Source organism: Sciurus carolinensis, chromosome 8, assembly GCF_902686445.1.
Source record: "Sciurus carolinensis chromosome 8, mSciCar1.2, whole genome shotgun sequence".
NCBI lineage: Eukaryota > Metazoa > Chordata > Mammalia > Rodentia > Sciuridae > Sciurus > Sciurus carolinensis.
Window position 1 is genome coordinate 78,771,779 of NC_062220.1, and position 14,268 is coordinate 78,786,046.

The 14,268-nt window shown below is 34.2% G+C and overlaps 1 protein-coding gene across 12 annotated transcripts in view; it reads left to right on the forward strand.

Moving 5' to 3' along the window:
* Positions 1-14,268, forward strand: part of Hdac9 (histone deacetylase 9) — a 701,371-nt gene that overhangs the window by 454,244 nt on the left and 232,859 nt on the right. For 2 of the 12 annotated variants that reach the window (XM_047560086.1, XM_047560094.1), the window contains exons 5-8: positions 1,261-1,502; positions 5,460-5,625; positions 6,640-6,766; positions 9,019-9,140. In XM_047560086.1, the coding sequence (XP_047416042.1) occupies positions 1,261-1,502; positions 5,460-5,625; positions 6,640-6,766; positions 9,019-9,140 (657 nt within the window). The remainder of the gene's footprint in view (positions 1-1,260; positions 1,503-5,459; positions 5,626-6,639; positions 6,767-9,018; positions 9,141-14,268) is intronic. The other 10 variants (XM_047560095.1, XM_047560087.1, XM_047560092.1 and 7 more) reach the window with 5 other exon arrangements.

A 14,268-nucleotide genomic window follows, 5' to 3' on the forward strand; every position in this document is an offset into this window, starting at 1 on the left:
ATAGAAGTTGAAAACTAGCTGTCTGTATATTAGAATTGGATTATAGAAGCATTTTATTAAGTTCCCAGAATGTTTACCTTTTTGAAAAAATTTTCAATTAAAAATTTGTTCATCTTAATATGTATACTAGGTCTGAATTTTTTTCCCCATCAGTAATTGGTTGGATCTGAATAGTGACTCATTTGTTTCAAAGAGCCATAACATCCAGCTTTCATTCCAAAATCCCTATTGTCTTAAATTTAACCTGTTTCATTTAATTATAAATATTTCCTGATTCCTGAGGGATCGAGTCAAACTCAAAATATTTCATGACCAGTTTGACATGGACACTGACCAATCAGAATGGATGCTAGGTGTAAACAACTGGTGCATCCAGACATCACCCAGTCAGTGAGTGTTCCTGCTTACACTCCTTTAGGAAGCAGCGTTCCTATCTATTAGAAGTTGTACTGAGTACTTTACATGCATTCTCTCATTTGATTTTCATCAATTTAAATATTTTTTCCATAGTTATTCTTAGATCAGCAGACCTTTCTTCCTTTGGGGGTTTAATGAACTATTACTTTCAGTTTCCTCATACTTCAGCTTTTTTAGCTTATGGAGATATAGGTTATGGAGATATAGATAATTACTGCTTAAAGACCAGCACTTAGAAACTTGACTACTTTCATTCCTTGGTGTTTGACTTTGACCACCCCTTTGCATCATTATTATGGTTAATTGACATTTTCCACATTTCGTCTTACAGGTTTGTGTTCTTTCTTTGCTAGGCCTAATTACCCTGTGAATATGTTACAAGATTTAGTTTTTTAAGGTTGAATGTCTTTTGACTCTAATTTTTAAAAAGTTCATAAACGCACAAAATGTTATAGAAGTTCTTTCTCCATGTATGACATCTTTCCCTTAATACTGTCTAATTTCTTGGTCCTAAATTGACTTATTCTTTGTAAGTGGTCTAGTAGAATAATTTTATGAATGACTTTGATACCAGTGAACTCATCTTGTTGAACAAGGGAAGTGCAGGTGATTCAGGGCAAAGTACAAAATACTGAATGAAAGTTAGTATATGGTCCATTTATCAAAACTGACATACAAAAGCCTTTCTATCATGATTATAAAGAAGTGACTAGAGTCATTGACATAAGACTTGTTATATAGGGTATAGTGTAGTGTCTTTTTTGCTTGTTTCCAAATTATTGTATTAAGTTCCCATTCTCTTTTTCAAACCCACCATCCCTTTGTTTTTTTCTGGTTCCCTAGTGGATGTTAAGTCAGAGGTTCCTGTGGGTCTGGAGCCCATCTCGCCTTTAGACTTAAGGACAGACCTCAGGATGATGATGCCTGTGGTGGACCCTGTCGTCCGTGAAAAGCAACTGCAGCAAGAGTTACTTCTTATCCAGCAACAGCAACAAATCCAGAAGCAACTCCTGATAGCAGAGTTTCAGAAACAGCATGAGAACTTGACCCGGCAGCACCAGGCTCAACTTCAGGAGCACATCAAGGTAGCAAATGTTTCTTTTGTCTCTGACCTTCTTAGTCAGGGCATCTGCACCATGACACAGGCATGAGACGTACTCATGGGAGAACACAGGGGAAAGTTTCACTGTGATTAAGACATGGATATATGACTTGAAGGAAAGTGTGTTGTATTAGTGAAAACCCTGGGTAAGTATCTGCTAAAAACCTGCTTTGCTTCTTAGACCTCTATTATTCTTTTATCCTTTGGCTTAGCAAAATTAGCTGTAAGGAATAGTAACTTTTCCCTCTTATTTAGATTCTCTCCAATATGTGCATTACCCCATCTGCTCACCATCAAGAACCATGAACCTGGAAAGACCCATTTTATATTTATACAGAATCTGCATAAACAGTTTACCAGAAAGAATAAATTAGTCACCTTATGTGAACTGAGAGAACTTTTTTTTGCAGTGTTGGGGCTTGAACTGAGAGCTTTTCATGTGACATGCTAGGCAAGTACACTGCCTCTGAGCCATTATGCCCCTAGCCCCTCTAGGAAGTTTTATATGGACAAACTGGTGAAAATATTACAATGTTTTTATAGGACTGTAGATAATATCTTATTAAAAGAAGTTTGAGAGTAGTTGACAATTTGTGATTCGAGTTGTTTAAATTATTCCAGAAGAAGTAAATCCTTACCTTATCCCAGAATTATTTTCATGATGTCCTATTATCAAATTATCATAGATGTAACTATGTTTTCATTTCTTTTTTTGTGTCTTCAGAAAGAAATAATACTCTATTCATATTTTTCAACTATTTGACAAAAATTTTTCAAAACAAACATCTTTTAATTTGGTTAAGTAAATGTTTTGTTTGAATTTATTATGACAATAATATAAAAGCAGCAGATATTTATGATAAAACTTTATTTTTATATCCAATTCCTTCAAAGATGACTTCAATATATGATAATTTATTAATATAATGATTTATGTGTTATATTTTATTAATCTGTATTCTAATCTGTTGCTTGCATATCAGGCACAACCACTGATGTGAGGCTGGTATAGATAACTAATCTTTGCTAATATTTTATAATTTTACCATGTTAATATCACAGTGGCTGGGAAGATAAAGCTATCCCCTTCCCTATGTTTCTTGTTGTACAAGGTATTTCCTTAGCCTGGAAGGTCTATATTATCTTATCTTCCTTTTAGAAAAGACTCTTAAAATCTGATACAATATTTAATTTTTTCTTTTACTAATGATCTTTACCAAAAGAACTCTTTCATATTATTGATGTAGAAAATACCTTAAAAGTAAGAATAAGGATTTACTTTTTGGTTCCTTATGGAATCTGTAGCTCATGGCTGTTTTTAGACTATGAGTAAACTTCATTCAGTTTAAAAAAATATTTTTGAATGAATGCTAAAGTATTGTTTTGATTTGACTTTGAAATAATAATGGGACCATTGAAGCCTTGATCTCTTTCCTTAGTCCTCCCAGGTGTATTAGGTTGGAAGTGATGCATGAGGAAGATTTGTACTCTCCACCACAGTTGGGGAAGGAACTATATAGTTCATTTTACTTGTCTATGAGTCATGTTTCCCTGAATACAGGGCAGTGCCAATAAGTCATTAGCATATTAGTTGCTTGTCTTTAGGTTTCTTCTTTTCATTTTTATTTGGTGCCTTTGTAGTCATAAGATTAGTGTAATTTTTGGAAAATAGTTTCTTATTTAATTTTACTCAAAAACTAATAATAGAAAGATGATAATTGCTTCTGTGGCACAAACAAAATGATACAGTGTAGTTTTATTGACATCTGGAAAATGTTGGAAAAGAGCTCTTAAGAGAATAAGGATTATGAGAAAGCTAAAAGGAAAATTTAGCTTTTAAAGTGATTTCCAAAGTAATGCATTCTTTTTCTCAGAAGCTAAAGACATATTTAAAATTTCCTTTTAAGATTAGGAAGTTACTTACTTTTTTAACTTTTTATTTTATTTTGTTCCTTTTTTATGGATAAGGCTAAAAGTTTATAGTTTTAATTCTCATTAAGATTTTATTTGCATGAGGAAGACACAGTACATGATGCTTTAAATATGTACCTTTTTAACTCTCTTGCTTCTTTAATAATCAACATCTGTTAGGCTAGGTTGCTCTTATCCCATTTTTCCACCTAGTAAGCTGAGGCAGAGATAGATCATGTAATTTTCCAAAGCTACACAGCCTGAAAGTAGTTGCTCCAAGAGCTGTAGTCTTGCCTTACCTGCCTTCAAAGCTCCTAAATCACTCTGCCCTGCTCAGGGGTAAGAACATCTGGAAATAGATGGATGAAGTCTTATTTCTTTCTATTTTTTAAACTTCCTTTCTGCAGTCTTTGTAGTGAATAGTAGCTATGGTCTTTAGACTGTGCGCTTTTCTAGATTCCTAAGAGACAAGTGTGGTTGCATTGGGGCTTTGGATGAAGCTCTGAATCAATGTGACCAATCCTAATATCTGTGTAGAAGTGACATTGAAACAGCGTGTAAACAGAGTTAATGAATTCTTAAGCAACAATGGAATATTTTAAAACATCCCTTAAGGGACTTGTGTGTTGAAGCCACAGTGCCAAAGATTTTAATATGAAGAGTAACCAGAATTGCTTCTAACGGGTCCTTTGCTAGTGGCAAGGCTATCATGATTGACATGCCCAATTGCCTTCCTGTTGCTCCTGAGGGACCCTGATGCCATTCCACAGAGGCTTTAATTTTTGTTCTGTAACTTTTCAGTATAAAATTCAGAGGTTTAGGTACTAATCTAATATAAAAATAAATTATAATTTCATTAGTGTTGAAAGTTACAAATAGCAGTAATAATGAAAACTAGTGTGGTTCAAACCTAAAAACTAAATTTTCATGCATTATGAATATGAAATGTGAGGAAGACTGTTCTCACACATGAGGAACTGAAGCTCTGAGTAGTTTAGTAACTTGTCAGGTCTCATACTAGTAATGTTGGAGGCTAAGTAGAACTCAGTGTCCAGTCATTCGTCAGTGGGCACATTGACTATTTTTCATAGATATACATTTCTCAGTCTAAAAGGAAGCTGACATCTTGACATAACTATTAGGAATATTTCATATTCATGTTACTCATTATTTAGAAGTGATTTCAAGGGACTCAGAAAGCCAAACAATAGAACGAGACAAACATCATTACCCTATGTACATGTATGAAGATGCAAATGGTATGACTCTACTTCATGTACAGCCAGAGAAATGATAGTTATACTCCATTTGTGTACAATGAATAAAAATAAAAAAGAAAGCCAAACAATAGGGCTTAGACTGTAGCTTCATAGAAGTGATTTCATTTTGATCAGTCTCTCATCTATAGGTTTTTATTTGCTACATGAGAGTCCTAAAGACTTCTGCTATTTTGAAAGAAGAACCTATTATGGACCCTCAGATTACCTTAATCTATTGAGAACATTTTCTGTAAGGTTTTTAACATTTTTAGCCTTCATTTTATTTCAGGTAAATTTCCCCAAACGAACTCATATCTCACCATTTTATTCACCTTGATTATTTTCATTTCTCAGGTAAAGAGCTGAAGATTTATGTTATTTATTTATAAAGTGAGAGACTTTGTAAAATAGACTTCTGGGCAGTCCCTACATTTGCTAGTTTGTATATTTTATATGTACAAAGGGAAATTTCTCAGTGAACTAAAGACTTAAATCAACAGAGACTAAAAGATATGAGTGCATTTGGTAATTGTCTTTGATAGGGAGACACAGGTAATGGAGTTAGCTAAAAACCTATCTGTCAATGATAGTAAGACCATCTTGACATTTAGTTGCTTGCCTTCAGATTTTCATACTGTTCAAAATGAGTGGGTAAAACTATGAACTAATGACAAGTTCCAAAAGCTCCTAACATTTCAATTTTGGTCAGTCAGCAATGACTATGAAACCTAAAGAAATTGCACACTCTCATGTCTTTCTCTTCTCGCAAGTTGCAACAGGAACTTCTAGCCATAAAACAGCAACAAGAACTCCTAGAAAAGGAGCAGAAACTGGAGCAGCAGAGGCAAGAACAGGAAGTAGAGAGGCACCGCAGAGAACAGCAGCTTCCTCCTCTCAGAGGCAAGGATAGAGGACGAGAAAGTAAGAGGAACCAGGGTAAAAGATGGACTCTCTTCCCTCACTTTTAGCTGATCATCATTTGGAAAGAAGCCTGATAAAGAGTGGAATTACATGTATCAAAACTGCCTGTGTTTAATTAAAAGAATAAATTATAGACAAGTGTAAATCTCTGACATTCATATATCAGTTCTCTATTCAATCTGCAAGGAATCTTAGGAAGTAAACGTAGCATTGGAAAGATGAGAATTTTTGTTCTTTTGGACCTTGAAAATAATGTCATACTAAAGCAGTCTTGTATAAGCCACACTGCTTAATAACAAAGTTGCATCCACATAGCCTCACTATCCTTTCTTTCCTCCTGGCCAAATAATTAATAATTGCTCTGTAAGCCACATCTAGCTTCCATTTAGTTTGAATACTCAGACTTTGGGAAGATTTAAGGCAGCACACTTGAAAACGTTGCATCCACAAGAGGGAGACAAATCCAAATAATTCCCGGTATTAGGTCAGTTCAAACTCAGGTCGTAGCGAAGTTTAAAATTTGATGACTTGAACTGAAATTGTCAGCAATATTTATTTGTTTAATGCTCAAAGGGGTTTTTAAAAATGTTACGTTTTTCAAACTATAAACCCAGAAAAGATCATTTTAATGTATTTAAGGGCTCTGATATGGTCCCCCAAGAATCTTGATTTTTAAAACACAGTGTTTTGTTCCTCAGCAGTGTTTTTTAAACTTAAAAAGACATTAATATTAATTCCAGGAATCCCCTTTCTGCAAAAGCAATTAAAGAACTCATTGAAGGTCTTTTGAAAATTGGCAGTTTAAGTAATAGTTGCAAAATATCACTGTGCCATTTTCTAAAGCCGATTTAGATTCTGGTTTCTTCTTTAATAGGAAAACTTTATATGCTGTGACCAGTTATGTTACTTCTTAATCTTTGTTAAATATTCTAGAGACATGAGAAGACAAGACTCACAATCAACATCTGTTTCTCTCTCTGGTGTGTGTGTGTGTGTGTGTGTGTGTGTGTGTGTGTGTGTGTGTTTCAGGGGCAGTGGCAAGTACAGAAGTAAAGCAGAAGCTTCAAGAATTCCTGTTGAGTAAATCAGCAACGAAAGACACTCCAACTAATGGAAAAAATCATTCCGTGAGCCGCCATCCCAAGCTCTGGTACACGTATGTTCAGTGTTTGGCTATTTTCATTCTCAGGGGTAAAGAGCACAGGTTCTGTATTTAGCTGAGCAGGGCGCAAATCCTGGGCCTGCCATTTCTCAGCTGTGTGGCTCTGGGCAAGTTCTTTGAATTCTCTAAGGATCAGTTTCCTTCTCCATAAAAAGAGGATAATAATAGTACCTGCCTTCTAGGGTTGCTGGGAAGGTCCTATGAAATAAGGTGATAAAGTTACTCATAACGGAGAGCAGTGCTTAATAAATGTTAGCATTTGTCATCGTGAGGACAAAGAAATATACATGTTCTTTGTTGAATGAATAACTGACAAATGGGGTGAGATATAGAAATGAATTTGTATTTTGAATTTTTCTATTCTCAGATGGTGCATCCGATATCTATATATAATTTCTAAAGATTTGGCAGATTGGAATTTTATTTTATTTTTCTTGGCTTGATATAAAATGGAAGTGATGGCTGTATTTAGGTCCATATGATTTTTGACTCAGTAAAAAAAAAAAAAATGAAGGAAGGAAGAGAAAGAAGGAAAAGGAGGGGAAGGAAAGGGAGGTAGTTAAATAAATAAATCTTAAGTCTTCAGTGAGTGGTTTACCCCTCCCTGCCCACTACACCTCATTTCTTCTCACCCAGTAAAATAATAGTTTGACTTCTGACACATACACTGCTGTGGTATTCAAGTTTTTATGGAATTGTATTTTCCCAAGTCCAGTAAAGAGATATTATGTAATATATAATTCTTCTTTCTATGAATATGAAGAATGTGGAAAATCAGAGCAAAGAACTGAAAGACAAATCACATTTGGATAATAGATTAATAGACAACGGTTTAATTTCTCTCATAAATGTGTTTACTGAGTGACTGTGGGATTTTAAATGAATATTTTTTTAATTGCTCACATCATCAAGGTTAGGAAGTAAATACTGTTACTTTATTATATGGAAATTGGGAGCATCCCTAGAGGTGTTTTTATAGTTATTGTAATTATAAGTCTATTTTATAAGTATCTACCCTTTTTTGCATTCTGAATAAAAAGTAACAGGCAGATTCCAGAATGTTTTACACATTTTAATGGTTTTTATAATCTCCATCATGAATGTCAGTTAACTTGAGAAACCGCTGAAATTTTTGAATGTTTAATCAACATCCCAAAGTATTTGAAAAGAAACACAATTGTCAGCCAAAATTGTATTCATAATTTATAACTAATTCATACATACCTCAAAATTAAAGCCTGTTTTAAGAAAAGATAATACCATTTTGTACCTAGAAACAACCTCATGCAAATAATTCTCAACTGCAAAGTCTTTGTTCTCTTAAGTGTATTAAATGTGGCTCTCACATGTTATTTAGCAATCCATTCTTATTTACATGGAATTGAACTTCAGTGGTATCTACCTCCAGATAACCATAAATCATTAATCTGTGAATCTGAATTTAATACCATTTTTACCAGTTATATGTAGGTGAAATATCCTTAAAACAGTCAATTCTTAAGAATGTATTATTCAAATAAATACTACTGGGAGAACAACCATTGTGTGGTGCTATGCCCTATTCACTGTTTTCATTGTATGTAACAATTGTAGATGTTAATAGCTGCTGGGTGGTCTCTTTCGGTCCTACGAAGTACTCTCCAGTAGCACAGTGCATCTTTTTCAGTGTAGACACACAGGAAAGAAAAATATTTTTGAAATTTAGTTTCATATTGAAGAATGTAATCTTCATTCACACCTCTGAAACTATTATAGAACTCAGGAGACCTGGGACTTTTGGCAAAGTAACATCTTTTCACTAAAGAAGTCATTCTTAAGTACTTGAATGTGCTCTCTAGCAATTTTTAAAGAAGTCCTCATATATGTTTCCACCTTAGTTGTTCTACATTGTTGACTAAAAAGGATCCAGACGATGATGTTTTTCACTAGTATAGCTCTCAAGAAAACATGCACAATAATCTCAAATTATCAAAAACTCTGGCTTTTGGTAAATTCTTTTTAGGGGGGTGAACTTTTCTATGTGACTGTGTGACCAAACACACGATGGGCATTCTTAGGAATCCTGCATTACTCCATAACATACTGCTATAGTGAACATGGTTACATGAGGCTGTGGTTTGTATACACTGGGAAGAAAGAACATAAACACAGCTGAGGCGCGTGTACAGCATGTGCAACTGATTATTGCTGACCAACATGCAGTAAAAACTCCAGCGTCAATGGTGAACCTTCTTTGTCTTCTGCAGGGCTGCCCACCACACATCATTGGATCAAAGCTCTCCGCCCCTTAGTGGAACATCTCCATCCTACAAATACACATTACCAGGAGCACAAGATACCAAGGATGATTTTCCCCTTCGAAAAACTGGTAAGTTGGCTTAACATAAACCCACTTGCTCTTCCATTACTTACCTGCTGTTTTATTTTGTAGCCTTGAGAGGAAAATCAAAGAGTTTGAACTATAGGTATTACACCTTCCTTCCCCTGCACCCACCACACACAAATATGCAAATATGGTTGCATGCACAGGCAAACACAAACATTACCCCCCCACACCCCCCAACACACTTACCTACGTATTTCTATCAGAATACCTTTTTAAAATTTAAAAGATAATCATATTTCGTTATTAGCCACTTATTTTCCTATTCACAATAAAGAATAGAGTAACAGAAAATAGAAATTTGATACCTCAGAAAATTTAACTGTTTTCTATTTCCAATAGTGAAGGCCTTTACTAGCCTCCACTAACTGTTTTTCTCCTGAGTCTTAATAATTTTCTATAAAAATGGGTGTAAAAACTTTATTTTGCCTGAAAAATATTTTTTAAATTTTAAATTTTAATTGCTTATGTGGTGAAAACAGGTAAGGCTAAGGCTATCTTTCTGAGTAAGTGACTTGCCTAATGTCTCATAGATTGAAGAACTGAGAACAAGAATTTGGACCTTATTATCTCATATTAAAATTTATTTAATATGACATATTAAAGCTTCCATTTAGAATTTAGTAAAATTCCCAGTAGATCTAAGGACTGTTTGTTTTCCCATCGTCTCCTTTCTGAGCGTTCTGAGATGTGTATATTTAATGTGTTATGTGCTCTTATCACGATAAGTATATTTAAACATTATTTAGATATATATTTTGTATACATTCTGTTCTAAATCTTATGATGTTTGCCAAGTACAGCTTTTAGAAAAGATGGTTGTCAATTTTAAAAATTTATATTTAAAACTGATCTGAAAAGCATTTATAAAAGATAGTTTAGTCTATTTTATTTTACTCAGGACTACTTTAAGAAGTATAGATCTCTGTATATAAAATCTACAGAGTAATAATGATTTCAAATAGTTATATTCCATTTTCCCAAGAAATTTTGAGTAACTAAAATGGATATAGATTTTAAAAAAACATGTATTGAAGCTATTTTTGTCTTATAATTTACCTGTAGCATAACAAAGATTTAAAAATAAAATTAATCATGAATAAAAATATATTATCCATCTTCTAGCTCATATCATACCAGATACTGAGAAAGGATGGTTACATGTCACAAAGCAATCTGTGCCTTTTTATTTTTGTAGCCTAAAGGGTTTTGTGTTGCTAAAATGAGAGGTATAGAAAAATACTTCAATAAAAGCCTATACAAATTCATGAATGACTTTTACATATTGTATCAGTATTTCTCACCATAACCAACAAATCATATGACCTTTCTTATAAATAAACTTCTCTGCATTAAAAGGAAGAAAGCAAAGAGTAGCCTTTATGTATTTCAAAAACATGAAATATAGTTTATGAAAATTGATCCCTAAAGGACATGAGACTTAGAATGTGGGGACTTTGATCTACAATCTTTACATTTAGTTTCACCAGTGGCCTGTGGAGGAGCTATGGACGGAGATTATGTGAATATTGTCCCAGGTCTCAGGGAGTCACTGACATGCAAGAACCCAAGGAGTCACTAAAGGGAAAGAAAATACTGAGTCCCCTTATGGCAGGTTACTGATGAGTGATATAGTTACATTCACAGAGAAAGACTTCTGTCCTGCTGAGCACACAGCCTTTGAATATATTCTTACCACTGGGAAATTGAAAACTGACTGCAGAACTGACACTGTCTTTGAAAAGAAGTGGCATTTGGGACCTGTAAGCATCCAGAAAGAAAATCTGATCTTTTTCAAAACTTAGGGATAAGTACTAAAAACACATACTTTGTCTCTGTTTCCATGAGAACAGGTTAGGGTTTTTCCTTTCTGAAGAATGAAGACCAAGCTGTTAATTTATTCTCATTGAAATTCTCAGTTCAATTCAAGAGAAATTTTGATCAGGATATATGTTACACACTCTTATTGAAATCTTCGCAAATGTGCAAGACATTTTCTGTGCCTGTTTATATGATATATAATAATAGTGAAAATCCCTGGCTCTTTTGAGTAATATATTTTCTGTATTTGTCCAGTATTTCAAGTTTCTTCCTTTTATATTGAAAATCTGATATTTATGAAGTGTCAGGCTGTTGATCTGTAAAACCAAACATTTTCAAGCATTGTAGCAATAAAGTTCTTGAACAGCCGTTAATACTTTAATATCTCTATAGGGGTTTCAAAATATTCCTAATTCAATTCCCATTGTCTGTTTAAGAAAAGTATGATATAATTAAATACAGATGTTTTCTACACGCTATCTAAAATACTTAGAGATAGCCTTCGTTAATTACAAATAGGCAGAACTTTTCCAAGTCTTAGAAATTTAATACATTTGGGGTATTGCCAATTCTGTTGTGAGAAAATTTAGACATGTATTTGTGCTAAATAGAAGAGCATTGATATACTGTCAGATAGTAATTTTTATTAAAGCATTTGTTGTAGTTCAGTGATTCAAAAGTCATTATTAAAAAGTCAACTATAAAATTTTACCATAATTAAGCAGTTAATGATTGGGGAAACAGTTGAAGGTAACATTTGTGTGAAACCATATCACATTACATTGAATCTGAAGATGTAGCTCAGTGGTAGAGCACTTGCCTGTATGCATGAGGCCCTGGGTTCCATCGCCAGCACCACAAAAATTAAAAATAAATAAATAAATCGACTCTATATCAGTGTCATAGATCACATAGCAAAAATACCAGAACAGTTATAATGTAATCATTCTTTGTTGTTGAAGCTAGATTATCCACTACTATTTTCTACTTGAGTTTCATTGAACTCCGTCTTAGACTTAAAAGAGGTTGATGAGTGGATTCTATCTTTTGATCTGCATATGATACTAAATACTTCTAATTTCCTTTAAATCAACATCAGTACTTATTTACCAATGTATATTAATAAGATTTAAGAGAGGAAAACTGGAACCAGAATAAGAAAAGTCCTAATGACCTTAAATTGATTAAGGTAGCCCCAGGGGTGTCCCGTAAGCTGTGAGCACAATTTGGAATCTCTCTTGACCTTTTAGCCCCCTCCACCCCCACCCCCAGTGACAACCAGGAACAGTCAACTGTAGAAGTCTCATTTGCCTGCAGAAATCTGACCTTTGTCTTGCAAAGTGGACCTTTACTTCCTTCCCCTTAGGAGAATCATTGTTGCCCCTAGAATCTGGGCATTTTAGAAACATCAGAATAATACTAATAGTTGGCTCTAATCATGCTGATTTCCAGTTTACTTTACTTTTAAATGTGGAAATTAGGTGTCTTTTTATTCCTTCACAACAAGGAACATCAAAGCTTTATGTAATTGATTTTGAAGTGGAGAATAACATAACTGTTTTTCATTTTTACATTTTTTGCCCACACTTCAAGTAGCACTTCCTTCTAGAATTACACTCTGTGAATCCTTTTGTTCATAATACAAGATGTGTTGATAGGGAAATTTGGAATATTTTACTGAACTTTATGCTTTGGCTGAAAATAGTACTATTCTTATAGTAGGTGAATTTCCCCCCCTTATATAACACACTGATGGACAGATAATAAACTTCAAAGTAGGGAATGGAAGCTTCTGGATCCAGGCACTTTTTAAATAGTACATATTTCTCACAGAGATACTGAATATGTGGTGACTTTGAGCTGACCTTCAGAACCATTTAATGTGGATTCTGTTCCAATGAGTGTGCGCATATGTTTCATAAAATATTATGGTAAAAATTTCTGGAGGTTTTATGCTCCATTATACTATTGAGGGCTTACCCAGTGAACTTTGCCTTTCTTTGAATGTTATAGTCTTTCCATTTAATACTTCTGAACAAAGCAAGCTGGCTGGGTAGATTAACCTCTTAAAGTGCACAAGTCATATAAAGCTTGGCTTGGACTAATAAGACTGTTCCAGCCCTACTGAAATATTCATTTTAATAGTCAGCAACACTAGAATAAGACTCTAAGATGGAAGGGGTCCAAACATAAGTTAAGGTTTTGGAAGGCCAATGGCATTTTCCACACTGAGTAAATTGGAAAGGAGGCAGAGATGAGATATATAGCTTTATAAATCTCCCCTTGGTATAGCAGTCAGCAGTTATGTTGTGGTACCTTGGTGACCTATTCAAGTTATTATAATCCAAAGTGAACACAAGGAAATTTTTTAAAAGCCTTAAGATCTCTCTTTCTCTTTCTTCCTCTCCTCCTCCTCCCCCTTCTCTACCTTTGTCATCGTATACAAACACATGTTCTCGTGTGTGTTCATACACACGGTTCTTCCATGATAGCAGTAATTTAGAACTTATGCTTACTAAAATACTTGCTCAGAATCTTATCTCAGATTGACAAACACGGGCGCATTTTCATGTATCTTAGTATTAGCTACATTGTTGCAGTGAATCTTGCTAAACACTACTGAAATATCCTCCTCATGTAACTTTTATACCAGTACTCAGAACTGAAAAGTGTGGCACTGTGACAAAGGCTTAGAATCCACATATACCAGTGTGAAATCTGTGTCCTCAAGCCTGGATGATGTAGCCTCTTTGGGATTTGCTTCCCTGGTCATAAAGTAGAGAGAATGGTTGCACTTAACTGATACAGTTTACTTGAGGATTCAGCTGCATGTATTCATGTAGAGCACTGATGACCACGCCCAGGATTTAAGGGGTGCGTATTCTTTATCTTATTTTTAAAAAATTTGTTCTTGAAGAGAGTAGTTTGACATTATATACATACATGGAGTATTTTATTCTTATTAGGATCCCGTTCTTGTGACTGTACATGAAATGGAGTTTCACCAAGAGTATATTCATATATGAACATAGGAATGTTATGTCTGATTCATTCTACTGGCTTTCCTATTCCTATCTCCCCTCCCTTCCCTTCATTTCCCTTTGTCTAATTCACTAAACCTCTATTCTTCTGTGCCGGAGTGCTTATTCTTGATTTTAGGTTATAGTTACTAAGGAATTTAAGTTTCATTTATTTTCGTAACATCAAAACTAAACCTCTTTTTGTTGTGGAAGGTCATTTTAAGATTTTTCTATTCCTTCACCTTTATTGATAAAACAAGTAAGCTGAGGAC